Genomic DNA, 27,281 nt, shown 5'->3' with positions numbered 1-27,281 from the left:
AACTCTACAAACAGTTTTCAGAGTAGCAGCCGTGTTAGTCTGTATCCGCAAAAAGAAAAGGAGTACTTGTGGCACCTTAGAGACTAACAAATTTATTAGAGCATAAGCTTTCGTGAGCTACAGCTCACTTGCTCACGAAAGCTTATGCTCTAATAAATTTGTTAGTCTTTAAGGTGCCACATGTACTCCTTTTCTTTCTCCAAATAGTGTATATTTATTTGTGAGTGTATACAAATATTCCTATTGCTCGACTTAAATTATGTAGAATATTTTAAGTTTAAAAATCTATAAAAATAGAGCCTGTGGATGCTAGAATATATGAATTAATTTAATCATTCAAATGTTATAATGTAAGTCTGGTACAGTGTACTGCTACAAGGACAAGCTAAACTGATATAATTAGATATGAGAGTGTAGAAAGAAAACTCTCATTGTTTAAATCAATTTAAGTTACACAGAGATGGCTGAGAAACCACATTTTAGTTCTGCAGTTTTTTTAAGCTTTCAGAAACATTTTTCATCCAGATTCAGGATGAAAAAACAATAACTCAAAAATTTTCACAGGACTTAAAAACCCACTATTTTTTTTCCTGAAACACTGAAATGTGGTGTTTCCAAAACAAAATATGCTCACCAGAATCCTCAGCTGCCTACCAGCTGGGCTGCAGCTGAGCCAGGAACCCTGGAAGCCCTAGCAGCTGTGGACTGAAATTGACATAATTCCTGTTAGTTTCATGACTGCTCTTCAGTAGTAGGCAGAAGACTGACAAGAATTATGAATTAAGAATCATGTCAATTTCAGTCTGCAGCTCCATGGCAGCTAACCTGGTGGACTATCAGGGAGACTCGAAGCTCTCCGAGTACTGGCTGTCAAGTTCCAAGGCCTCTGGTGTGACCTGGCAGGAAGACAGGCAGGTTTCCAGCAGTAATTTGTCAAAAGTAAACTGATTCTGCAAAAACTTTAGATTTTGACAAAGTAGAAAATTCAGATGAAAAATTGTTTTTTCAAAATTTTTCCGACCAACTCTGTCTGTGCAGTTTGTGTGTAGATGAGCCCTTTATAATGGAAGCAAGAGCCACATGCATGTAAAAAGTGTGAGGCAGGTGATTAAAAGCACATTCTGAACCTTTTACATTCTTGCAGAGAGACATTTCCTTAATCGAGAGTAACTCTTTTTCTTACTGTGCAGTGTTGTAGAAGAAATTGTGGAATGTTTATCAGATATTGATGTAAACTATTCTGTGGGAACAAAAGCTACTGTGTCTTGTACAAATGAATAGGAGTACTTGTGGCACCTTAGAGACTAACCAATTTATTTGAGCATAAGCTTTCGTGAGCTACAGCTCACTTCATCGGATGCATCCTGTGGAAAGTGTAGAAGATCTTTTTATATACACACAAAGCATGAAAAAATACCTCCTCCCACCCCACTCTTCTGCTGGTAATAGCTTATCTAAAGTGATCACTCTCCTTACAATGACAGGTTTCAGAGTAACAGCCGTGTTAGTCTGTATTCGCAAAAAGAAAAGGAGGACTTGTGGCACCTTAGATACTAACCAATTTATTTGAGCATAAGCTTTCGTGAGCTACAGCTCACTTCATCAGATTAGTTAGTCTCTAAGGTGCCACAAGTACTCCTTTCTCTTTCTCCTTACAATGTGTATGATAATCAAGTTGGGCCATTTCCAGCACAAATCCAGGTTTTCTCACCCCCCGTATCCTGCTTCCAAAGCATTTCTTTTTTCTTGATTTATCCAAATACTCCTTACAAGCACTCAGTATCTTCCCATTTCTTGTTGCCTAGGCAATCCTGATGCCCGGGTGCTAGCTGATGATCTGTGAATGAGACTTCCATTGTTCACACTGCAGCACTTACGCTATGTTAATGTGAGATAATGGAAACTCAAAGACTTCATTTATTCCCAGCATCAGCTGTTTGTTCATACTTGATGGGCTTCTTACTGCTACCAAAACTGTGAACTGCTGACAGTATGTATGGAATTTGCTTGTGTGTTTTACCCGGCACCTAAGGGTGCTGCCAGAAGAAGTTACATTGCACAGTCAGTTGTGCAGCACTAAAGTTGGATTCAGTTAGTTAGCATAAGAATTGCCTCTTGCTTTACGGCCATTCTCAATATGCATAAATTATCCACTACCTTGATCTTCCCTTGTATCCTCTTTTTTAGTTGTTCTTTTGTTCATTTCCCTTGTAAACAACTTGGTTCTTGAGACCAATATCTTCTGATGATCATAGATGAACAGTATTGAAAATCTAGAAAGGATTTGTTCTACAAACCAGTGGAACATATTGCAAGACTTAGCAGGAAATCTGTGTTAATTTTCCAGATGAGTAGGGAGAAACAGATTCTTCCCTAAGGACTTTGATTATCAGAGATGCAGTATGTGTTTCTTTTTCTCAACTAGAATCCTGTATGATTTTAATTTAATGATGGGACGTACCATAATGAATGATACGAAGAAGGTGAATTAGGCACTCGTATTTTGAGAAAGGTGAAATAGAAGAACAAGGAAACATCAATGAAAATGAAAAGCAGAATTTTAAAGCTGATAATGGGAATTTCATAATTAGCCTGTGGAACTCAGTGCCACAAGAGAAATTTAGTTCACGAGCCAAGTAGGATTGAAAGATTAGGTAATTGTATAGATAATCAGAGCATCCACAGTTATGTTCGGTAGGATAAAAAAGAATAGAGGATATAAACTGTTATGCATGGAGGCATAAATGTAACCACTGACTGGGATTGGGAAGAAACTTCCCCATTGACCAAGTTATTCCATTACAGAGTTTCTTGCTCCTCCTCTGAAGCATCTGGTATTGTACGCTGTTAGAGATGAGATACCAAATTAGGTGGTCCATTGTTCTCGTCCAATATGGTAATTCTTGTGTTCCCATTCAGTCCTCAGGGATTGCTCATACTAGCAGTACTGTAAATGACATTGTGCCTATTACAGGCAGGCTGGTAGCACCACCTTTTGTTATGGGTGCCTGATGTTTCCCATAATACTACTCAGGTTTCAGAGTGGTAGCCGTGTTAGTCTGTATCAGCAAAAACAACGAGGAGTCCTTGTGGCACCTTAGAGACTAACAAATTTATTTGGGCATAAGCTTTCGTGGCCTAAAACCCACTTCATCAGATGCATGGAGTGAAAAATACAGTAAGCAGTATATATATCACAGTACATGAAAAGATGGGAATTGTCTTACCAAATTGGGAGTGGGGGGGGGTCAATGCTAACGAGGCCAATGCAATCAAGGTGGATGTCACCCATTTCCAACAGTTGACAAGAATAATACTGTTTACAATTGTTTATAACTGTGGCAAACTTTAACTATTTGGACTGCAATTTTTCATGCCAGGTGTCTATCTCGGGATGAATTTTTTAGAAAATCTCATCAAAAACAGTTCAGTTGTTTCTGAGAGTAAAGCTAGGGAACATGCATTTGTTTGCTTATGTTCAAAAATTCAGATAACTTTTCTTCGAATAATTCTTACATCCCTATTCTTTGGAGCAGAGACATGAAATTTTGCATAGGATGGCCTTGGTGTTAGGGATGTACCTTTTGTTTTTCCTGTGATAATCTGCTTGTGGATCGTAGTGGGCATTTCACTGGCATCAATGCGGGGTGGTCCAAGAAGGTGCATGATACACCAGAAGATTCCAGTGGGGGATTTTGAAATGCCCATAGTGATCCTGGGAGACCCAGCATATCCCTTACTCCCATGGCTAATGAGCCTTACACGGGTAACCTGAACAGCAGCAAGGAGTACTTCAACAATAGGCTGAGCAGGTGCAGAATGACTGTAGAATGTGCCTTTGGCAGATTAAAAGCCCGCTGACGCTGCCTTTATGGCTTGTTAGACCTGAGAGTGGAAAATATTCCCATGGTCTCAGCAGCCTGCTGTGCGCTTCATCATAATTGTAAGGCTAAGGGTGAGAAGTTTCCCTTGGGATGGAGTGCAGAGGCGGATTGCCTGGCGGCTGATTTTGAACAGCCAGATATCAAGGCTATTATAGGAGCACAATGGGGGCTACTTGAATCAGGGAGGCTTTGAGGCAACATTTTGACAATGAGCTCCAGTAATGTGTCTTTCTATACAGCACTCTGCCACGCTCTGTTAACTTGCCACCCCTTGCATGTAAATTTTGATGATTCGTTTCCAGGATTTGTAGTCAGCAAATGATGAAATTGCCACTGTGTATTAATTCCAGCAGCAACTACCATGGTTTGGAGAAAAAACTAAGACTGGTTATCTTTCAGAAAGTATATTTTTATTAAATACCAATTAACAACACACACACACAAAAGGCTTTGTGGGAAGGGAGATAACACTGAAGGGCAGTGTAGGTTCTCATAACTGTGTGTAAGTCCAGCTATCATTTTGGAAGCTGTCCGGAGGGGTGGAGTAAACAGGGCACCGAGATGGGCTGGGAAGATGCAAGGGATGTGTCGGAGGAGTTTGGGGAGGGGACAGGAAACAGTTCTGTATTGACTGCAGGGGGTCGAGCATGCATGTATTCTGCCTGAAGCATGATTAGGGACTTCAACATCTCTGTTTGCTCCTCCCATCACTTTTATCATCCGCATGTGGCCCATTACAATTCACTCCTGGCTCTCCTTTTTGGCCTGCCTGTCTATTCTAAATTTTTCCTTTTAAGGTCTCTCTTTACTCCCTGCATTCTTCTTTTCGGCCTCTGAGGATTGGAGCATCTCTTGGAACATGGCCTCCTTGGTCGCTTCTTCATCTGATAGAGGCGCTCTGCCGTTGTGTACGAAGTTCCCCAGAAGACCGCAGCTGCAGAAGCACAAGGAACAATCAACAGAAACATGATTGTTAGTTCACGCACCGCATCAGATCATGAGAGTAAAATACACCTCTTTTTAAATACAAATCAGTTTCTGTCTGTCCAGCTCAGCGAACACCCTAAATGTGCTGAGTGTTCAGCTGGGGAGAGTGGGGAGGGGTGCTCAAGATGGGACAAAGGATCTCAGTGTTTTTTTTAAGGGGATCACTGCAGGCAACTAGGGACAATATTGTAAATTCTGCCACCATTTTCCACAGGTGGGGGTCACTGAAGCCAATATCTCACTCTCAAGGGTAACTGAGGATGCAAGGGTGCATCTCTTGTATGATGAGCAGCGTCAGACCGGGTCCCTATGCCGCTCACCTGTGTGCTGCTTTGGTCCCTGCATAAGCGATTGCCGCAGGAATGTTTCCTACAATGAGGGAAGGAACAAAGCAGCACTGCCAAGGAACCTTCGGTAGAGGACTGGCATTACTTCCACAAAAGTTTCCTAGAGATCTCCCTGGAGGATTTCTGTGAAATCTCCGTGCGCATTAACACACTGTTCCACTACACTGCTTAGCTGCACAGGGGAATATGAAGCACACACAAACACAGCTAGTCTGGTACATTTCTATCCCTTCACCCACTTCTAGAATATACAAAACAAAGGACAGCTCTACATCATATAACCGAGCAGCATCAACTCAAAAGGATCACTTACCAGAGCTCTCCTCTCCCGCATTATGCGTGCCAGAGATGGACTGCTGGGACTGGCTAGACCCCTCCAGAGTTACACACAGTTATGAGAAAAGAGGTCCTGACTTGTCACACCACTGGATGACCCTGACGTGTGCTCCACATCGTCTTCCAATTTGACCACCTCCATCCACAACTTTGTCCTCTGAGTTGAGTCTGCCGTCTCCAGCCCCACCAAAGTATCCATGGGGCTCTTCGTGGTGGAGTTAGGTTTGCCGTTGATGATGATGTCCAGCTCCTTATAGAAATGTCAGGTCTTTGGTGCAGCAGCAGAGCAACAGTTTGGCTCCCTTGCCTTCTGGTATGCCTGCCTCAGCACTGCTGCATGTCCCGTTCGTGGCCCTTATCCACGAGAAATCTGACCATAGATATCTAAGTTCCTGCCACTGGAGTAGAGTTGTGACTGCACAGCCTCCTCTCCCCACGGTGCCAGCAGATCCAACAACTCAGGTGTGCTCCAAGTGGGAAGGATTTGCTGCGTGGAGCTGCCGTGGTCAGCTGGGAAGATGTGATGTGAGCTGTCCACATTGAGCTAACAGGAAGTGGAATTTCAAAAGTTCCCGGGCCTTTAAAGGGGGAGGGGCGGATGCCCGTGTACCTGGGTGCAGGGCAGCGGAGTTTGAATTGCTGACCAGAGCAGTCAGATTTGGCATTGTGGGACACCACCTGGAGGCCATTTACAGTGACATAACCAACCGCAGTGTCTACACTGATACTTTGTCGATATAACTTTGCCGTAAAAAGTTCTGCACCTCTCATCGAGGTAGTTTTATTTTGTTGGAAAAGCAGGAGAGTTTTGGCAGCAGAAGGAGCATTGGAATGTACGAAACCTGACTTTTGTCGACAAAATGATGTAATGTAGACAAGGTCTTGAATGGGCTGTACGCAACTGGAACATGCGAGGTCACGCTGCAAGGTCACGCTGTGTGAAGGATGCCATTTTGAGAGCAGAAAGTGCCAGAAAGCTGTTCCAACTCCACTGTACCTCTTATGAGTGGGCCGGGAAGAGACTGGGACTACGGCTAGGAATGGGGAAGGGAGACTGGTACTGAGGAAAGGGAATCTGAAGAGATAAGATGAGGATTTGCTGGGTAAGGAGACTATGACTGGGATCAGAAGCCAGGGGAGTGGCAATTGGGATTGACTGGTTGAGGAGAATGGGACTGGGACCAGGAGTCAGGTTGGAGGGAACAGGGAAGAAATGGGTTGTGTACAGGCAACAAGAAATGTCAGAATGAATAAGTTTTGAGGGCTTGACTTTGCAGGCTTAATAACATTCTTTTGATGTAATTTTTTTGTGTGTGATTCTGAATGTAAAACTTGCATATAAAGGAGTTTTTATCTAGATAGGGCATTCTCAGCTTAGAGAATATTAAGTATCCATATTTTTCATATACTGTTAATACATACATTTCACAATGATATTAATCACCACTGTCATCAGTTTTCAGAAAAAAACTCACTATGCCCTTTTATAATATAGTAATATTGTATACCATCGGTTAATTAAGTTGCGTATTCCGTGAGGTTCAGACCCCTTGTCTTTATATACCAGTAAACTTTTGCAATGCATTCTTTGAAAAGTAAAACCCAGACTGCACTGCTCTCTCCTGTTAGGTGCTGTCTCCTCCTGCACTTGTTTGCTTGATAGCTTTGTTCACCTGTTACATCAAAATGGACCTTCATTGTCTCTGCCAGATAACTGGACTGGTCAGAGAAGCAAATACACACTCCTTTGTCTAGGGCAGACTTGTTTGCCAACTTCCCCTGACGTTCTTGGTTTAAACGCAGTTTAGTAGTAATTCTAGCATATATTCATAACTCTGAATACACACCGTGTACATACATCACAAAGTAATATTAATGATCAGTGAGTTATTAGTTTTCAAATGATACCTCTCAAGGTATTTTTTGTACAAAGATTATCACAACAGTGCATAGGGTGTAAATACAGCGGTGCATACAGTCACAATGGGACCCTCTTAAAAATCCTTGATTAATTTCTCCTACCATGAAGCATTCATTATTGCCCAACTCATCTTCCATTGTGACAAAATATAAATTACAGATGGACTTGTCTCTCATCCACATACCCCAAAATGGGCGCTGTTTTAGTTTCTTGATGATAGTGTCCCACTTAACAAATTTCAGGTGAATGACCCTCCACTTTTCTTGAACCCATGAGATTTCCTCTTAAGTACTTTTCACTGTTACTGGATGCGCTCCATAGCTTTGGCTGATTATCTCGGTTTCACTTTCTGTCTCAAGATTTTCATTTTGTGATCCATTTGATTGTCTCCTGCTGCAATATATTCTAGCCATTTCCATTTTATTTCTTCAGTCTAGTGTACGTTTTAGTCCCTTTTGCTTGTTCTATAATCTTTGTGTTTCTGACCCTCCAAATTGTGTTTCTGACCCTCCAACCCATCCACTCATTTTTTCCCATATGGTGTTGGCAGAGATGACTCGTGCCGCTAATAGTGTGGGGGGTACAATGTAAAGGGGAGTCATGTGACTGCCCGTGTGTCGCCTTTGGGAGGAACCTTCCAGCCCCACGTCCCTGGGCTAGGGCAGCTAATCCTGCTGGCTCCTGGGGGGCTGGGGCCACAGGAGTAGGGAGCATGTGCCTCTGGGCCAGGCCAGGGCTGGCTCCAGCCCCAGGGAGACTCACAGCACCAGTGTCTCCCTGGAGCTCCTGTGCCCTTGCAGACACCTCAGCAGGGGGAGGGGTGCGGGCAATCCCCCTACCTCCGACTGAGCCCATGGACCCTGCTCCTGGCACCTTCCTCAGCGACCCCCCACCCTATTCCTGGCCTGGGGCTACCGCACTTGCCCCACCAGACTTATCTGGGTGCGGGGGGAGGTCTTGGTCCTTCTCCCATGCCACCTCCCCTCCAGCATGTTTCAGGCTTGCTCGGCCCCTGTCCCTAGCATCCAGGCCTAGACAGAGAGTAGAGTGGGCAGGACGGAGCCACTTCTCATGCAGGGTGAGGCTGACCATTCAGAGTCACTGCTTCAGTGCAACGCAGCGGCTGTCTGCAAGAGAGCCCGGCTTGGGAGGCAGCAGCAGCCTGCTCCCCCTCTGTCCCAGCTGCTGGGGACAGGGGCTGACTGAGTGAGCCAGAGCCCCCCAATCCTCTGCACATTTCTGGCTCGCTCAGCCCCTGTCCCTATGAGCCAGTCTTGGGCTGCCACCACCTCCCCAGCACTGTGTCTCTCACAGACTGCGACCTTGAGCAGAGTCAGCCAGCATTAGAAGCAGCTCTGTACTGTCCTTTCAGCTTCCCACCTGGGCCCAGTGGAGCTGGAAGTGCCAGGGGTGGGTGAGGAAGAGACACAGCAGGAGAAGGACAAATCCTCCCTCCTGCACCAGCAGATGGAGCAGAGCAAGCCCTGCAAGAGCATCTCTGTACTCTCAGAAATTGGGGGGAGGGGGGCGGTTAACTCTGCATGCCCCCTCTTCCCCCCCCGGCGTCACCTCCGATTGTTGGTTCCTCTTCTTTCTTTCTTTTTTGCTCAATATTTTTCTTATTGACTTTTCTGTTCTGTGTTTCACATCTACTCAAACAGTTAATCTTAATATTTGATTATGCCATTTTTATCGAATTTAGCTCAATTTATGCAAAATCAGTGTGCAAGTCTATTTAGTACTCACTTTGTGGTAAAAATGGAATATGAAACTAGAATACAACACATTTAACTTAATTATGTCTTCAAAAACCAAAACCAGCTTCTTTCCTTATAATGCCTTGTTCCTTTTCCCCACAATTAAAAAAATGCATTAAATTATTTCATTCTCTTTTTAAAAAGACAGCTATTTCAGAGCATTTGGCAACTTAGGGTTACTGAAACAAAATCAATGAACCCAAATTCAGTTTAAAAAAATAGAGCAATTTTATTAATTATTATTCCATTTGCGATAAAACAACTTAATCAGACCTAAGTCTTGTTCCACAAAGATTTAGACAGACGAGACAACTCTAATTGCTATCTATATGAACTTTCTTTGTGTATAGTATCTTGGAAACACATCTATCAAGAGACAGGCTACTTTATAACTGCAGTTCGAGTGCAGTGGTCTAAATGCAGGGAACTACTGAATTGTCTCAGATACAATTTTGTGAATACCTGTGGGTAAATATTAATGTTTCAGTGGTGATCACTATATACTGCTTCTGCAGAGGCTCCCTCTTGAAAATGGTGATTATCTGTGCTGCAGCTCTGAAACCACCTAGAAAACAGTGACCATGTGGTTCATGCTCATATCCTCTGATGGATACAAACTTTCAGTGAAAGGCTATACAAAAGGCTGCAGACCCAATTTTTTTTTCTCAAAAAGAAAAGGAGTACTTGTGGCACCTTAGAGACTAATAGATTTATTTGAGCATAAGCTTTTGTGTGCTACAGCCCACTTCATCAGATGCATGCAGTGGAAAATACAGAAGGGTGATTTTATACACACAGAGAACATGAAACAATGGGTGTTACCGTGCACACTATAACGAGAGTGATCAGTTAAGGTGAGCTATAACCAGCAGGAGAGAAAAAAAACCTTTTGTAGTGATAATCAAGATGGGCTATTTCCAGCAGTTGACAAGAACGTGTGAGGAACAAAAGGGGGGGGGGAAATAAACATGGGGAAATTATTTGAAATAAAATATATATATATATATATATATTTCAAAAATATTTGAAATACCAGTGAAGGACCCCAAATAATTGGGAAGGGAGACTAGGATGACCATGGAATTGCAAAGGGGAAATATACTGTGAGAGCTACAATTACAGGTGAATAATTTTCTTTTCTCCAATAATTGCCTCTACAGATCCCCGCTTCAAGAGATTAGTTAACCCTTATAACCCCCTTGAAGAGTGTCCATTTAATTGTCCTTAATTTCACCATGGTAATTTATCTGTTCACCACTCTTCATACTCAGATAAGATTCTTCTAGCAAAAGTAAACATTTCCATCTTCAAAAACAAAGGGTTTGATCCTCACTGTACCAAATCCAGCATACTGGATGTCACTGGGATGCCGTAACTATTTCTGAAGTGATCATATTAGTTTTTACTTGTTGGAGCATTGCCATATTGTGACAGTCTGGCTAGTTCTCAGGAAAGAGACACTGGATGCCAACTGTCTTAAAAATTGCCACCATGTTTCCAGTCTGTTCTGAGGCAAAATCATTTGAAATGTGACAACATCTATAATCTACCAGCATCTGATCTCTTTTAACATCCTGGACTTTTTACAATCAGTATTAAGATCCATCATGGCACAAAAACATATGTATGTTAGTCTGTGTTACTGCTGCTAACTCCAAATAAAGGAATATGAAGAAAAAACTCAGTGAAAGCAGAAGAGTTTACTGGATAATTAAGATTAATTCCTTATAGCATGTCTTGAAATACTTAGGTATTGGTTTATTTTTCCCTTCAGTAATAAAACAACTAAAATCACAAATTAATAAATAAATGAGACTTAAATATTCAATTTTTTTCACATCTTACACTTCAATACATGCCTGATATTTTGGAGGTATTTGTATTTATCCCACATCTACTACCTATGTGTTTGAACCACATTTAGCCTTTGCTTGTTGAATAATGATAAAGAAATGCGTGGTTAGTGTACTGAAGGAGCTCTTCCTTCCAGTTCACTAGCGTAACAAAGTTGGTACATAGTTCAGTGCTCTATACTATGTGTCTCACATTTTGAGTCAAAATTCATAGACTTCTTTTCTGCTTTCTTTTGCTGAAAATTTGTTTAGAATACATCATAATACCTAGATAGTAGATTACATTAAATGTGACACTCTTTTTAAAGGAGCGCTAATGTAGTGAAAAATGTTGGCTGTCCGTTAGCTAGCAAAATGTACAAATGAAGCCTAATGAGCACAAATTACTCTTATTTGAGGAACTGAAAGCAAAATTTTATTAAATCCTCAAAACACACTTTTCCCTTAGGTCCAAGAATTAGCACTGTATTGCAGATAAACTCTATTTTAGGATCACTTATTTTAAGTTGTGGCATGAAAGTTTAGTCTCTGAAGATTCTTTGTTGTTTAAGACCTACAATATGTTAAGTAGTATATAAAAATATGGTCTGGTTAAGTGATTTATAAAGGATTGCTTTGTAAATGGAGTATTATCTAGATGGAAGGCATTAGTTGTTATAGCTAAAGCTAAATCACTCATCTTAAAGCTTACAAAACCTGTAAGAACAAAACAACAGTCTCGTATGTTACAGAATGCTTGTGGAGCATAATGAGCAATCTGACAAAGACTGTGTTAAAGTGCTTCAGTACAAAAACATAATAAAATAATTCAATTAGTGTACATAGAAAAACAGTAGTAGATTGCTCTCCTAATTAATCCCTAAACATTTTTTTATTTTGTATTGCAGCAAAAGGTCTGTTTATATAACATAATGTGAAATTAGTCCACTACACAAACAGGGATTTTTACTTTATGTTCCAAAGTAGAAACAAGAATGACACCACAATCTAAGCCATTCTGGTTTGTGCTAATATTTTCATGTAAACCTCATATTTTGCTTTGTAGTGACATCTGATCATTATTTAGTGTTCTCTGTTGGACTTCATTTCCTAATAGATAACTTAATCATATATAAATCAGAGTAACAGCCATGTTAATCTATATTCGCAAAAAGAAAAGGAGTACTTGTGGCACCTTAGAGACTAACTAATTTATTTGAGCATAAGCTTTCGTGAGCTACAGCTCACTTCATCAGATGCATACTGGAATGGGACCACGGAGGCCTGGTGTGTGAGCTGTAGCTCACGAAAGCTTATGCTCAAATAAATTGGTTAGTCTCTAAGGTGCCACAAGTGCTCCTTTTCTTTTTAATTATATATTTTTTTTTTCACTCATGTGCACTGTAGTTTTTTAATAGGTATAATGTAGGTGGTCAATAACTCTTCTTAAGTAATTGTTATTTTTTTGCAAAACCTTGTTTGGTCCCCTTTTGTTCCTGCTGGACCAAATTTGTTGCAACCGAGTGTTGATTGTTATTTTTCATTTTGGGATTTTAGTGAATGAGATGGACCAGATTCTAGTGAGAAAAGATGTATTAAGGAACTGTCATTTCCAGGTTTCCCCTTTGCAGGATATGGAAGCTGATATTTTACTGTTTCGTTTATTTTGTTTGCTGTAAAAATCAAAAATGAAAACCTGATTCCACTGACCTAGTGTGAGCAATTCAGTTACTAATCAAGAGTATGTGCAAAACTTTAATTACTGACAGGTTTCAGAGTGGTAGCCGTGTTAGTGTGTATCAACAAGAACAACGAGGAGTCCTTGTGGCACATTGGAGACCAACAAATTCATTTGGGCAAAAGCTTTCGTGGGTTAAAACCCACTTCATCAGATGCATGGAGTGAAAAATGCAGTAAGCAGAATATATATTATAGCACATGAAAAGATGGGAGTTGCCTTACGAAGTGGGGAATCAGTGCTAACGAGCCAATTCAATTAAGGTGGATGTGGCCTGTTTTCAACAGTTGACAAATGGGGTGAATACCAAGGGAGGGAAAATTACTTTAGTAGTGCTAACGAGGCCAATGCAATCAAGGTCGCCCATTTCCAACAGTTGAGAAGAAGGTGTGAGTATCAGCAGAGGGAAAATTACTTTTTGTAGTGATCCATCCACTCCCAGTCTTTATTCAGACCTAATTTGGTGGTGTCCAGTTTGCAAATTAATTCCAGTTCTGCAGTTTCTCGTTGGAGTGTGGTTTTGAAGTTTTTTTGTTGAAGAATTTCCACTTTTAAAAATTGCCGCAAGGACTCCTTGTTGTTTTTAATTACTGAGGTTCTCTAACCTGAACAAATACAGCTAGAATACTTTTTTTTTTTAATTTGGGATGTTGATCTTTTGATTTGGAGACTGAAGCTGCCATTATTAATATTTGGGAGAGGGTATTCAAAATGTCACTTCTTGCGTAAATCACTGGTTAATTTTATTTTCAGTACTGTAGGTAATTCTCTATAAAGAATCAGCACAGATTACACTAAAGATAGATAGACAAGGATTTCCAAGATAAACAGAATCTGGATTATGTTTGTTTGTTTATATCACCCTCACTTTTATAACATTGGAGTGACTTCTCCATTATACTGGCCAGATCTAGAGAACTGTTGAAACAGTGAACAAACCAAAAATTGTAAGCCTAATTCACCAATGATATAACTCCATTGACTTTGACCATGTAGTTATTTGAGAGTTAGGGAATGGCTAGAGGATAAGACAAGGGTGTTTTTGTTTGTTTGTTTTTAATTATGTAAAGCATTTTAGGATGTGGCATATCTAATTTGATAGGTTAAAAAATAAGTATCCATGTTACAGAAATTTTTTTCAATATTCCATCTAGGTTAGCAGTTAATTCTTGTAGAGAGATGCTCAGAGTACCGTGCATTTATTTTCTAATAGCATCTATTATCTTAAAATTTCACTGCAGACATGAGTGGTCTTGGTGTGAAATTTTCTGGATCTGTGGCATATCTTGAATAATTTAAAAAAATTAAGAGTTTCACTTAACCTTTTCAATGCTAAGTAGTCATTTTAAAGCCATATTCTACCTCAAACAAATGCAAATAGCATTCTTTTGCCTTTGTGGATCATTTTTCCTTCATCCAATAAGTGATATATACAGTATTTGTCACAGAGCATCTGACTGTTGTATTTAAGGTGTGTTCTATACTCCAAAACCAAATACACTTAACTCCCTGTATTTCTCTGGTCTTGCCTCTACTGTAAATGTTATCTGTAGTGCAAGCTTTGCATAAATCTTTATCATAACTAAATATCTTGAATACCAAAACTAAATTTGACTTCCATAAATCTTTTCTTCCTGTTTCTGACTCCAGTTGGGGAAACTATAATCTTAGGCATGTTCCTGTTTCCTTTTAGCTTTACTATGATTGTTCAAAATATTCAGTGCTATGTTAAAAAAAACTAAATGTTATATATATTTTTAGTTTGAGAAACTTCTGCAAGCTTGCACCAGCAGAATTGCCAAAAGTACACCTCTTCCCCGATATAACACGACCCGCTATAATGCGGGTTGGCATACAACGCAGTAAAGCTCCGACACGCTGCTCTGAGCAGGGTCTGGGAGGGGAGAGCTGGGAGGGCACTTTTGGGGGCCCCACAATCCCAGAATGGCCCCGGGGCTTAGCTGGGGGCTGGGGTCAGCCCACTCTGCTTCCCTCGCCCCATCCCCAGCCGTGTCGCTCGGGGAATGGGGTTTGGGAGAAGGGATCCCCGCAGCACTTACTGGCATGGGCAGAAGCGGAGCAGCCCGGCCCCAGCCCACTCTACTCCGCCAGCTCCCAGCCACAGCACTCTGCTTCCCACTGCAGGTGAGTGCGCGACCTTTCCCCAACCTCGCCCCCAGCGACACGGCTGGGGCTGGGGCTGGGGCAAGGAAAGCGGAGCGGGCTGGGGCCTTTCCCCAACTTCCCTGTACTCACCAGTGGCTGGGAGATGGTGGAGTAGAGTGGGCTGGGGCCGCGTTACTTCACTTCCCGCTACTGCCGGTGAGTGCCTGTCAGGGGGTGAGGGGTGTGGATAGAGGTCGGAGCATCAGTGGACAGGGAGCAGGGGCATTGGGTAGGGGGTGGGGTCCTGGGCGTGATTAGGGATGGGGGTCTCTGGAGGGAGCATTCAGGTAACAAGGAACGGGGAGGCCAAAGCATGTTAGATATAATGCGGTCTCACCTATAACATAGTGAGATTTTTTGTCTTCCAAGGACTGCGTTATATTAGGGTAGAGGTGTATTGGGCATAAATTGTTTAGCACTATCCAAGTACTGACTATGACATTCTGGGGTGCAATCCACACCAGTAAGGGGCTGTTACCCCTGCCCTGTGAACTTGGGTGCCTCACAGTGCTTTGTTGCTGTAGCTTCCACCTGGACAGCTCACAAACAGCCTTCCAGATAACACCCTGGGTATCTGTGGATAGCTGCAGCCTGCCAGCCTTACATCAGTCACAGCTCTGGCTTCTACCATTCTGGGTTGCCATGTGCTGGGTGACCCCAACACACTCCCTGTTCTGGATTTTTCGTCAAAATGTGTTTTCTGCGCTGTCTAGCCCTCTCCTAAACACTCCAGATATGTTAGGTCTGTTGCCCCTCTAAGGGGATCAGTATACAACAGTTTGCTATCCTAAATGTAGTTACCCACACAGTTCACAACACTGGATTAGTTTTGATTAAAGAATAAAACAAATTGATTTAACTACAAGGAGATAGGTTTTAAGTGAGTACAAGTCTAAGGCATTAAAGTCAGGAATGGTTACAAGAGAAATTAAAATAAAATGCTTCCTAATACTCAAACTTAACAAACTAAACTTGATTCAAGGTGAAATTCCTTACCACATGAAATTCCTTACCACAGTAACATTGCTGACAAAATTATCAGGCCACGATCTGCTCCCAAAGTCCAAGGGCTGTTTCTTTTGTTGTCTTAGGTGAAAGAGAGAGGGATGGCTAGGTAGAGATAACTTGGGGTGTTTTTGCCCCTCATTTTTACAGTTATCACCCTTTGATATGTATTTATAACATAAGAACAGCCATACTGGGTCAGATCAAAGGTTCATCTAGCCCAGTATCCTGGCTTCCGACAGTGGCCAATGCCAGGTGCACCAGAGGGAATGAACAGAATAGGTAATCATCAAGTGATCCATGCCCTGTTGCAAAATTCCCAGCTTCTGGCAAACAGAGGCTAGGGCCACCATCCCTGCCCATCTTGGCTAATAGCTATTGATGGACCTATCCTCCATGAATTTATCTAGTTCTTTTTTGAACCCTGTTATAGTCTTGATCTTCACAACATCCTCTGGCAAAAAGTTCCACAGGCTGACTGTATATTGTGTGAAAAAATACTTCCTTTTGTTCCTGCTATCTATTAATTTCTTGTGGTGACCCCTAGTTCATGTTATGAGAAGGAGTAAATAACACTTCCTTATTTACTTTCTCCACACCAGTCACGATTTTAAACCTCAACCATATCCCCCCTTAGTTGTTTCTTCTCCATGCTGAAAAGTCCCAGTCTTATTAATCTCTCCTCATACAAAAAAGTCTTATTAATCTCTCCTTCCATACCCTAATCATTTTTGTTGCCCTTTTCTGAACCTTTTCCAATTCGAATACATCTTTTTTGAGATGGGATGACCACATCTGCACACAGTATTCAAGGTGTGGGCGTACCATGGATTTATATCGAGGCAATAGGATATTTTCTGTCTTATTATCTATCCATTTTTGAGTGATTCCCAACATTCTGTTAGCTTTTTTGACAGCCGCTGCACAAGGAGTGGATGTTTTCAGAGAACTATCCACAATGACTCCCAAGATCTTTCTTGAGTGGTAACAACTAATTTAGACTCCATCATTTTATATGTGTAGTTGGGATTATGTTTTGCAATATGTATTATTTTGCATTTATCAGCAATGAATTTCATCTGCCATTTTGTTGCCTAGTCACCCAGTTTTGAGCGATCCTTTTGTAGCTCTTCACAGTCTGCCTGGGACTTAACTATCTTGTGTAGTTTTGTATCATCTGCAAATTTTGCCACCTCACTGTTTACCTCTTTTTCCAGATCATTTATGAATATGTTGAATAGGACCCCGGGAGGGACACCACTATTTACCTCTCTCCATTGTGAAAACTGATGATTTATTCCAACCCTTTGTTTCCTATCTTTTAACCAGTTACCAATCCATGAGACCACCTTCCCTCTTATATCATGACAGCTTACTTTGCTTAAGAGCCTTTGGTGATGGACCTTGTCAAAGGCTTTCTGAAAATCTATATCCACTGGATCCCCCTTTCCGCGTGCTTGTTGACCATGAATTCTAGTAGATTGGTAAGGCATGATTTCCCTTTACGAAAACCATGTTGACTCTCCCCCAACAAATTATGTTCATCTATATGTTGACAATTTTGTTCTTTACTGTAGTTTCAGTCAGTTTGTCTGGTACTGAAGTCAGGCTTGCCAGGATCACTTCTGGAGCCCTTTTTAAAAATTGGTGTCACATTAGCTATCCTCCAGTCATTTGGTACAGAAGCTGATTTAAATGGTAGATTACAGACTACAGTTAGTAGTTCTGCAATTTCACATTTTTGTTCCTTCAGAACTCTTGGGTGAATACCATCTGGTCCTAGTGACTTTTTACTGTTTAGTTCATCAATTTGTTCCAAAACTTTCTCTAACAAACCCATCTGTTTAATTCAGTATTTTTTGCAATACTGACACCTTTTCCTGAGGGTTACCTCTAGACAAAATTCATTCCTGCTGTGAGGACAGAGACAAAGAGCATGGTGGTTAAAGAGGTTCCAGGTTGTTGTTTGCTGAGATCTGTTTTTTCCTGCCCCCCTTCCTTGCCAGAGAATGGCCACATGATAGACGATTGTTCATCAACTTTGATGACACCTGGCTAGAGGTGTCAGCTTGTCCTTTGTCTTCGAGAAACTGGTTTACTGATTTGGTAAACGCATTTCAGACTTAATTTCAGCTGATGTTTATAACTTTACATAGTTGCTACATATGTTTCACCATGATATAATTGATCAGCAAGTTATTTGTTTTCAAATGATACCTTACAAGGTATATTTTGTGCAAAGATTATTACAGTGGTGTGTAGGGTATGAATATAGGGTCATGCTGACATCCACTGTATTCAGCTTTGATTGAATATAGGTAGTTAATGCTGTATCTATATATCTATATATAAACTCAATATAGTGCATTTAACTAGCATTCTGCTATGTATGAGGCAGAAAGCAAATGTCTTTGCCTTTCACTGTGTCAAGGTCTGGGAGACAATATAAAGTTATAGATCTAGAATGTGCCACAGCATACCGTAAACACTGTTAGAAAATTCAGTTAGAAGATTAATGAAATATATATAGGACACTATAATTTCTGGGGACTGATAAATGGCTTTATTTCATTCATCTTCTAACTGAATATTCTAACAGTGTTTACAGTATGGCGTGGCACATTCTGTAACTTTATATGGTCTCCCAGACCTTGACACAGTGAAAGGCAAAGACATTTGCTTTCTGCTTCATACATAGCAGAATGCTAGTTAAATGCACTACATTGAGTTTCTTGCAGTATTTTTTGAAAGTCTTAAACTTCACACAGCCAGGTCCTCTAATATAAAAATGACCGAAGCAGTAAGTCACTTAGAAAAAGATTGCTGCATCTACCTTTTGATAAAGTACTTCATCAGGTGCAGTAATCCATGAAATCCTGCATACCAGTAAATAGATTGACACGAGAAATGAGGGATCTGCAGTTTATTTTTAATAAACTCCCTTTTTTGTCCCAGACATTATTTTCTAGAGTCTGTACTAAAATTTTATAGCTAAAAATTATTTTACCTGTTTCTTTGAGTGGCAAGAATCTAATTACTCAACCAACTTAAATATGCTGTCATTTGGAAATAAGGAATTCTAGTTAGAACCTGCTTTCTTCCTTCTGTCTGCTATGTACAAATCTAAACATAATAACTTGGCATAGAATGCTTATCCAAAGATCTTTCTCCAGACTTTCATTTCAAATAGTCTCAATTGCAATAGTCAGACAACCTCAATCTCTTACATGATATTAATAGAAATAGAGCAGCAAAGAAACTTCCTAATTCTAATTCTGAGGTAAAGTTTGTAGTGGTCTATTATACTGTCCTGACATAAAGTAATTTTGTCTGTTTTTAATACCTTTACAAACAGTGTTAAGTCAATAGGAACTCCCTGTTGTTGAGGACACTGTTTTGTTATCAAAGTCTTATGTCACTTGAATTTCCAACAGGTCATTCTGGCTCCCATATTGTATATTGTAATACTTATATTGAGGGAAAAAATCTGGTTTGTGTGCTTAAAAAATGTAGGTTATAGTGCTTCTGCAACGTCTAGTAGAAGTTATTATTCATGTATTTTTTAGGACAAAAAATACATTTTTTAGGACCTCAAGATTTGCTTTTCTGAATACAGCAAGTACGATTTGATTTGGAGGAGTCATAAATGCCTGAACTTGTCTTTTTACTTTAAAGACTTACAATGGAAAGAAATTATGGTACATTTTGGATGTAGACATTTTAAAAAAGTTAACATAATTTTAACTTAATTTTTGCTCTGCAAATTCTGCAGTTTTCCTTTACATTGTTAAAATTAAAATTCCAAGTCAGGGGTTTTTACAGCTAAAACTGTGCTGTTAGAGAGAACCATCTTGGAAATAACACTGTATTTGCTTCTGCTAGATACACCATAGCACTTCCCCGTCCCTCTTCCTTCTCTCCTCCCCCAAAAAATCAGAGTATGTATATAGAGTGCATTGAATACTATCAAGGAAATGAATGAGAGTAATGCAGACATTTTACATCTTAGCCAGTGAAGCATGTTGCCAGTTAAATCTCGGCCCCAGTCGCTGATTTTAGTGAGGTCAAAATTTTACCCATCTGTTTAATTCAATACTGTTTGCATGTCTTTTTTCTGACCAAAATACTGTCATTTATTTTGTTCTTAATAACCTAATTAATCATAACATTAGAAATATTGTCACCCTTTAGAAATGTACATTATATCTTTCATACAACAATACAGTTAGCAACTGTCCAGTCAAAAATACTTCAGATTAAAAATATTAATGCTATTAGCTTGCATGTCATGTGTGTGTGTGTGCATTTTGTTTTTTGGTTGTTTTTTTATGAAGACTATCAGTTATACAGTCGGTTGTGTGATTAATTCTTTACAAAGTCTATGCAGTATATCAAAATAATACTGTGATATAGTAGGTATAAGGGGAAAATACCAAAAACATCAATAATATAACCTTTCGTTTTTTCTGGGATACATACTGAAGGATTTTTACCATATATAACAATTTTTAAATAAATCTCTTACATGGTTTGTCTTTTTTCCATTACAAAAATGTAAATGGTGGCAAAAGAAGAATTGGTCCCTATCTCTCCAACATGCATCATTCAAAATACCATTGACAGTACAGCCACTCACTTAGTTGTGAGATTTATGGCTTTTAGTTCTATGGTGTTCCATTACCCTGTCTACACAGTTAAATTGATTAACAGACAGTTGAGAGCAGGGAGACGCAGCAATGCAGTGAGTTGATGCCGATCGTATCTATGAACTGTTTAAATACTGTTAATATTGTTCTAGTTTCTTGTTGAGATAACAAACTGTTCTTGGTTAATTATGTTAATAAAAGTATTTGTTTGCTGTTATTGATTTTAGGGGCCTCTAGAAAATGATTTGGTGGTCCATGTGGCCCTGATAGCAGAAAGTCAACGGTAAGACATTTACTTTTGTTAAGAATTTGTATTTTAAGGAAGAATTGAATGTGACCGAGATCTACAGTCTGGCACAGGTTTTCAAAGAAGCATGAGTGAGAATATTAATTCAGATTTAAATTGATATGATATTCATGTTTTTGCTTCTTCAGTAATTGCTACCATGGCCATTACAAAATCAGACTGTAGTTATGCTGTGACTAATCCCTGCATTTATTTTGTTTTATAGCCTGCAAGTTTTTCTGAACACATATGGAATCCAGACTCAGACTCCCCAGCAGGTGGAACCTATTCAGATATGGGCTCAACAGGAACTTGTCAAAGTAAGAGATTTTGCATTAATGACTTATCTATGCAGTTCTTTTTTTTATTTTTTTTAAATGCAATTCCTTATTTGCTGACAACCAGACTCAAGCGTACTTATGTTGCAGTGAATTGTCTAGCTTTTTGTTTCATTTTAATTAAACTGTATGATACTTCAAAGTGTGCATTATTGGTTTATAATGCATGCCTGGTTGCAGCATTTAGCAAATAATTGAAGGCTGTGTTCTGTATTTGCACTTAAAGACATCTTTGACCATAACCCAAAATGTAATTTGGGATGATCTGTTATCCAATCTGGGTAGTATCTAATCACCTCCCAAAGAATAAAGCAAAAATACAGTAGATCAGTGGACTAAGTTAAGTTTGATCTCGACACACAGTGAATCAGAGACAGATATAGAGATGGATTTAACTAACAGACTATAACTTTATTAATTTAACACTGGTAGGTGTGCTGTAGTCCCACCCCATGCTCTCACATAGCAGGCATTGCTTGTGTGGAGTGTGGGGTTAGCGGGTTCCCAGCATATAACAAATATCTCAGGGTAGATGCTCCTTGGTCAGTGCCTTAGGACAGTTCACTTCTGAATCCTCTTGCCCTCCATGTTTGTGGGAGGACAGAAGGTACCAAGGTGGGAGCTCAGTCTGCAAAGTCTTCAAGTCTCCCGTTCTCCTATAGACACAAGGTCCAATAGTGAAATCCTGGGTCTTGTTTAACTCAGGGAACTGGCCATTTTAGCCATTATCTGCACTGGAAACTGGCTACTGGGAGTACCAGCAATTAGAATGGTCATGGCCATCCACGCTGTCTGGCATCCATATCCAGCCCTTAAAGTTATGAAGACATTGCAGCCCCTGCATCTGTCTAATGGTGTCCGTCATCCTTATAGCTTATGCCCACTATATTGGATGTCCCTATGTGTGATCATTGTCCCTATGTGTGATCCTACCCACAAAATTATCCTGGTAGTCTTGTGGTTTGGATTCTGATGGGCTCTGTCAACACAGACTGGCTTGACAGTTCCCTGCCAAACTTGTCTAGCGAGCATCTCTGACTAAACCAATTTTGTGCGTGGTCATTACCACTTAATCAATTCCACATCCCTCTGAATTCTAATTCTCAAATTTAGTCTGGTGCAACCCTCAAGGTCATTTTTACCAAGTTGAATAACCAAGATATCAGATGGCTGTACCTCAGCCATCCGTGAGTGCAGCAGAGCCGTAAGTTGATTGCACAACATGGCTGTTCTGCCATATCACTGAAGGCAAACAGTTTCAGCCTTGAAGCTCAGTTGTGATCCACTGGCTGACCTCATTGCCTGCTTGTGGGCTCCATTCACAATTGAGTGCCTGCAGATCCAGACATCAATCCTCCTCACAGTGTCTCCTGCAATCACAAACAACAAAGCTAGTTCAGATTCAGGATGTGCCCCAGCAACCTATTGGTAGGGTGAATATATATCCTGTAACAATCTGATTGCCTGGACCTTCTGGAAGTTGAAATCCTCTGATCCTGTTAATTTTGTTACCCCAAACCTAAGGGAATGCATGCTAGAATTTGCAGGACTGAGAAGTAAGTAGGCTTATGCCTTCTTCATGTCCACAGCAAACTGATACCTGCTCAGGTAGCTGCCATCCTCGGGTATGAATAGAGGGTATGGTTCCTGGTCCTGTATGTTTTAAAATGGCATTCATGGGTTTACCTGTTCATCTGCATAATCCTTGAGCTCTACTGTGGGCCTCTTTCCTGCCTGATCAGTTTTTGAATACTTCAATTTCAGTGACATTGCTCCTGTGTAAATTGCACATCCAGTAGTTCTAATGCACACCTGGAGCTATCTCCTGTTGTCTGGGGCACTAGTTCAGTAAAAGCACCCAAAAAAGGCAATGACAAATGCTACTTTCAATAGAACTGCTTCCACCCTACAACTGCACGCTCTGGGTAAAGCTTCCAATTAGTATGGTTATGGGTTCCTCCCTGCAACCATCATCTCTGGAACATCCTTCCAAAATCTTCCTTAATAAAAATCCCGTACTTGAGTTAGCAAGTCCTGCTAGCCTCCAGCAAAACCTGAGGCCAGCAAGGTGACCCAGTATTATGGATAAAGCCAATCCATGGTGCATTAAAGATACTACATTTCTTACCACCCGAAGTTCAGGGATGGAGCAAATACACTGGAGTCCTTCCCTAACTCAGAATTATACAGATTCCACCAAACTGGCCTTGTACACTCTGACTGGCGGTGGCGGGGGGTGGGGTGGAGAGAGCAATGAAGTTTGTTTGCCAATTCTAAAGCTGTCAGGGGCCATGTCTTGACAACTGATGAGGCATCACCTGTGGGCCTCAGCTGGTGAACTGTGCAATTTCCTGGAGAATGTTCTCTTGAAATCAAAAGGATATCAGCAATGCCCTTATCTATGACTTGAACATACACTGCACAGATAAGAATGTTAAATAAAAGGCAGTGCAAAACAAATGTTCTCAAAGGCCTCATTTTCCATGAGAACTTTGTTGACTGCCAATTGATAATTGAGGGTACGATAAATGGTGAATAATCCTGCACCCTCTGTGATGGTTCTCAGTGTATCTAGGATTGAGAGTCACCTTGTTACTCCCTGCCTCTAGTGAGACGGAATCTTGCCTGCAGTAGTTCCCTACTATCACCAGCCTTACAGCTGCTCAGTGACTTTCCTCTGGGCTATGTTAGTCCTGTGTTTGCCTTGCAGATTAACAAGAGGTGCACCCCAGATTCCAAGTTGCCTTGTGATATCTAGCCTCTGACACTGGCTACTTACAGAAATCCCAGTTCCTTTGCTGCCAAAGGAGCCGTGTACCCCAGTTTACCAGTTTTACCTTAAATCACTGCTCCTGTATAATGCACAGCACCTGTGAGCACTTGCAATAAAACAAAATAAAGTTTATTTAAGAAAGAATAGAGATGCCATTAGAAACAAGAGAGAGTGACGGGAACATGGTTACAATATAAAACAAAATCATAAAACACAAACTAAGGAATACACTTATTAGATAGGATAGGTAACAACTACTAAAGTAGGTTCCCTAACCCCGTCCCCACCCCCACAAAAGTACAGTCTGTTGCTGAGCTGGTTGGCTTCCCAGGAACAAGGATGCACACTTTTATGAAATACCCCTGCTCAACAAGATGACTCCTCTGTGAATGGATACAGAGTGTCTTTCTTCACCTTGTGATATACTGAATCAGTCTTTAGTCTTTACTCGGGGCAAGTCTACACTATAAACTTACATCTGTATAATTATGTCGCTCGGGGTGTGAAAGATCCACACCTCTGAGCAACACAGTTACACTGACCTAACCCTTGGTATTCCATTTCCTGTGAGACAGCGACCTGATGACCATGCCTCTGAAGAGTTGCCACATTCCAAGTTGCAATTTTGGTGGACTGTCAGAGATCCCAGTTACAATTGGATGCATTGTCACAATGTACTGCAGATGTGCCTGTTGACATCAGAGGATACGCGTCCCCAGGGGAGCTTTGGCACGAACCCGTCATGTTTGCACCAAGGGGAGATGGCACCAACAAGGCATCTACAGCTGAAAATAAGGCAGGGGCTTTAATCCCGGTGCTGAGCACTGGGTTATTCATGGTCAAAACAACAAGAGCAAACAATTATCCCAGGAAATACCTTGTTCCACTGGGATGAGACAGACGCTCAGTAATGTGACCCTTTTCCTGGTCTACCAGTACAGGCTTCACGCTGTGCGACCTGAGCCATTGAGTCTCAGCGAATTCCTTGGCCTCAGGTAGCTAGGTGCAGCTGCTTCCCTGCATCTTCACTGCCTGTGTTAGCCATCATTTTCAGGGTTCACATTGGATCTGGCCACCTCACATAATGCCCAAGGCGATATTTCAGACAAGCCTTCATTGCTGATGGCATAGCTCCAGCAAGTAATCCCGTGCTTCAAATGTTACACCCCCTCCACCACGATGAGTTACGTGGACCATCTTGGTATATTGATTGCAGGACTAACAGAAGCAAGGCTGATAGATCATGGACGTCATGAGGTGGAAGATTCTTCTGTATTCTGGTTGCCCCAACCATCTATATGGGGTAGCACTACTACTGCAAGGTGAGGCCAAGTCCTCCCTGACAATCTGGATGCCTGTCTCTCCTTGTTTACTTACTGCACGTCTTAAACATCGGCATGGTTACCTCACTGTCATAGCAGTCTATGCGTCAACAGAGGAATCTGTTGACTCGGTTAAAGATTATTTCTATGATCAACTGGAACATCTAGTATGCACAGTCCTCCACATGATAATCTCATGATCCTGGGTGACCAAAATGCAGTTACTGGCTCCCTGCGAACTAGTTTTGAACAGGTCATTGTGGTTCAGGCACACCCAATGATGACTCTCGCCACTTGCTTACATTCTGTGCCTCCCAGAATCTTTCCATTCTTGTGTCATGGTTCAAGCAGCGATGCATACACCACATGTCATGGATCTCTCATGATGGTGTCACTCAGAAAGAGTTGGACCACGGCATTACACATGATAGGCATCTCTTCGCCTTCTGTAGAATATATCATGGTGCAGAATGTGCGGTGAACACAGATCATCATCTAGTGGTCACCCATATGGTGTTGATGCTCCAGCGAGCAGGTAAGCCCTCTGCGATGAAGAAGAAGTTTGACATCGACGCACTCCGTGTGCAAGGTTTAGCCAACAGGTTTTGTATTGATGTCAGCAACAGATTCTCGGCTCTAGCTAATCTGCCAGATGATGTGGAGGTTGCCTTGTCCCTGTTCACTTCTACCCTCAACCTATCTGCTGAGCAAACAGTTCTCTATAGACATCCGGCACGCTGACCGTGGCTATCGGAGGAGGCCTTCCAAATAATTTAAATTGATGGCTGCAGTCCACCAACATGGTGATAATCACACTCATAATCAGCTGAAGTGAAAATTTAACACTTTGGCACTCCAAGCTCATGATGCATATTATAACCAAGTGGTGGGTGATGTCAAATTTGGCTTAACCAGGGGCGACTTGAAGCCAGCATTCCACGCCATTCACAACCTCAGCGGTCAAGAGGCCATTTTTCGTCTGGTGTGGAGAACTGGAAACCTGCCAACTGCGTGGAAGGACAGTATTGTGATCTCACTCTGTAAGGTCAGGGGACCACGCAGTGAACGTAAGAGCTACAGGCCGATCCCCTTGCTCTCCCTTCCAGGGAAGATGTTTGTGCATGTTTTGCTGGCATGCCTGGAGCCTTTGCTACATTGGACGCATCGTCCCCAACAGTCAGGCTTTACGCAGAACAGGTCCACGTTATACGCCATTTTGGCCCTTCGCTTGTTGTCAGAGATACATCATGAGTTCAGAAAGCCCCTGCACATAGCGTATGTTGATCTTAAGGCTGTATTTGATTAGGTAGACTGTGTCGCATTATGAAAGGCCTTAAAGGGCGTAGGTGTCCCTATCACTCTGCTGGACTTGATTAGAGAGCTGCATTATGGAACCACTGCCCGTGTTCGTCTGGGGAGCCGGATGTCAGCGCCTTTTAAATCAGTATCTGGTGTTAAGCAGGGTTGCGTTCTGACCCCTGCACTCTTTTTTCAGGCAATGGATTTCATAATGCAGCATTCCATCAGGTCCATAGGCATTGAGATTGGTGATCTCTTGACCTTGACTATGCTGATGACGTTGTTCTTTTAGTACAGAGTCCCGACAGGTTTCGTGAGGCACTCCAGCATATGGAGGAGGACTCAGCTAAGATTGGTCTCCATGTATCATGGTCAAAGACAAAACTGCAAAATCTGGGACCAGGTCCACCTGCGACTCCAATCTCTTCGAACAAAGAAACCGTCAAATCAGTTTCCAGCTTTTGCTATCTGGGTTTTGTACTTACCAGCTCCTCCAATTCTCACATGGAGGTTCTCCATTGGCTTGGCATTGCAGCATCTGCCATGGGCCATTTACAATGGATATGGAATCAACATCATCTGAGTATGACAACCAAGTTCAGGATTTATTCCAGCTGTATCCTTCCCATACTGTTGTACGGCTG

At 41.4% G+C, this 27,281-nt stretch overlaps 1 protein-coding gene across 8 annotated transcripts in view; it reads left to right on the top strand.

Moving 5' to 3' along the window:
- Window positions 1-27,281, top strand: part of PHKB (phosphorylase kinase regulatory subunit beta) — a 222,832-nt gene that overhangs the window by 145,236 nt on the left and 50,315 nt on the right. For all 8 annotated transcript variants that reach the window (XM_043526045.1, XM_037877750.2, XM_043526046.1 and 5 more), the window contains 2 exons: window positions 20,847-20,902; window positions 21,132-21,225. In XM_043526045.1, coding sequence (XP_043381980.1) covers window positions 20,847-20,902; window positions 21,132-21,225 — 150 coding nt within the window. The remainder of the gene's footprint in view (window positions 1-20,846; window positions 20,903-21,131; window positions 21,226-27,281) is intronic.

Source organism: Chelonia mydas, chromosome 12 (assembly GCF_015237465.2).
Source record: "Chelonia mydas isolate rCheMyd1 chromosome 12, rCheMyd1.pri.v2, whole genome shotgun sequence".
NCBI lineage: Eukaryota > Metazoa > Chordata > Testudines > Cheloniidae > Chelonia > Chelonia mydas.
The sequence above is the reverse complement of the archived record's forward strand: the minus strand, read 5'-3'. Positions and strand labels throughout refer to the sequence as shown.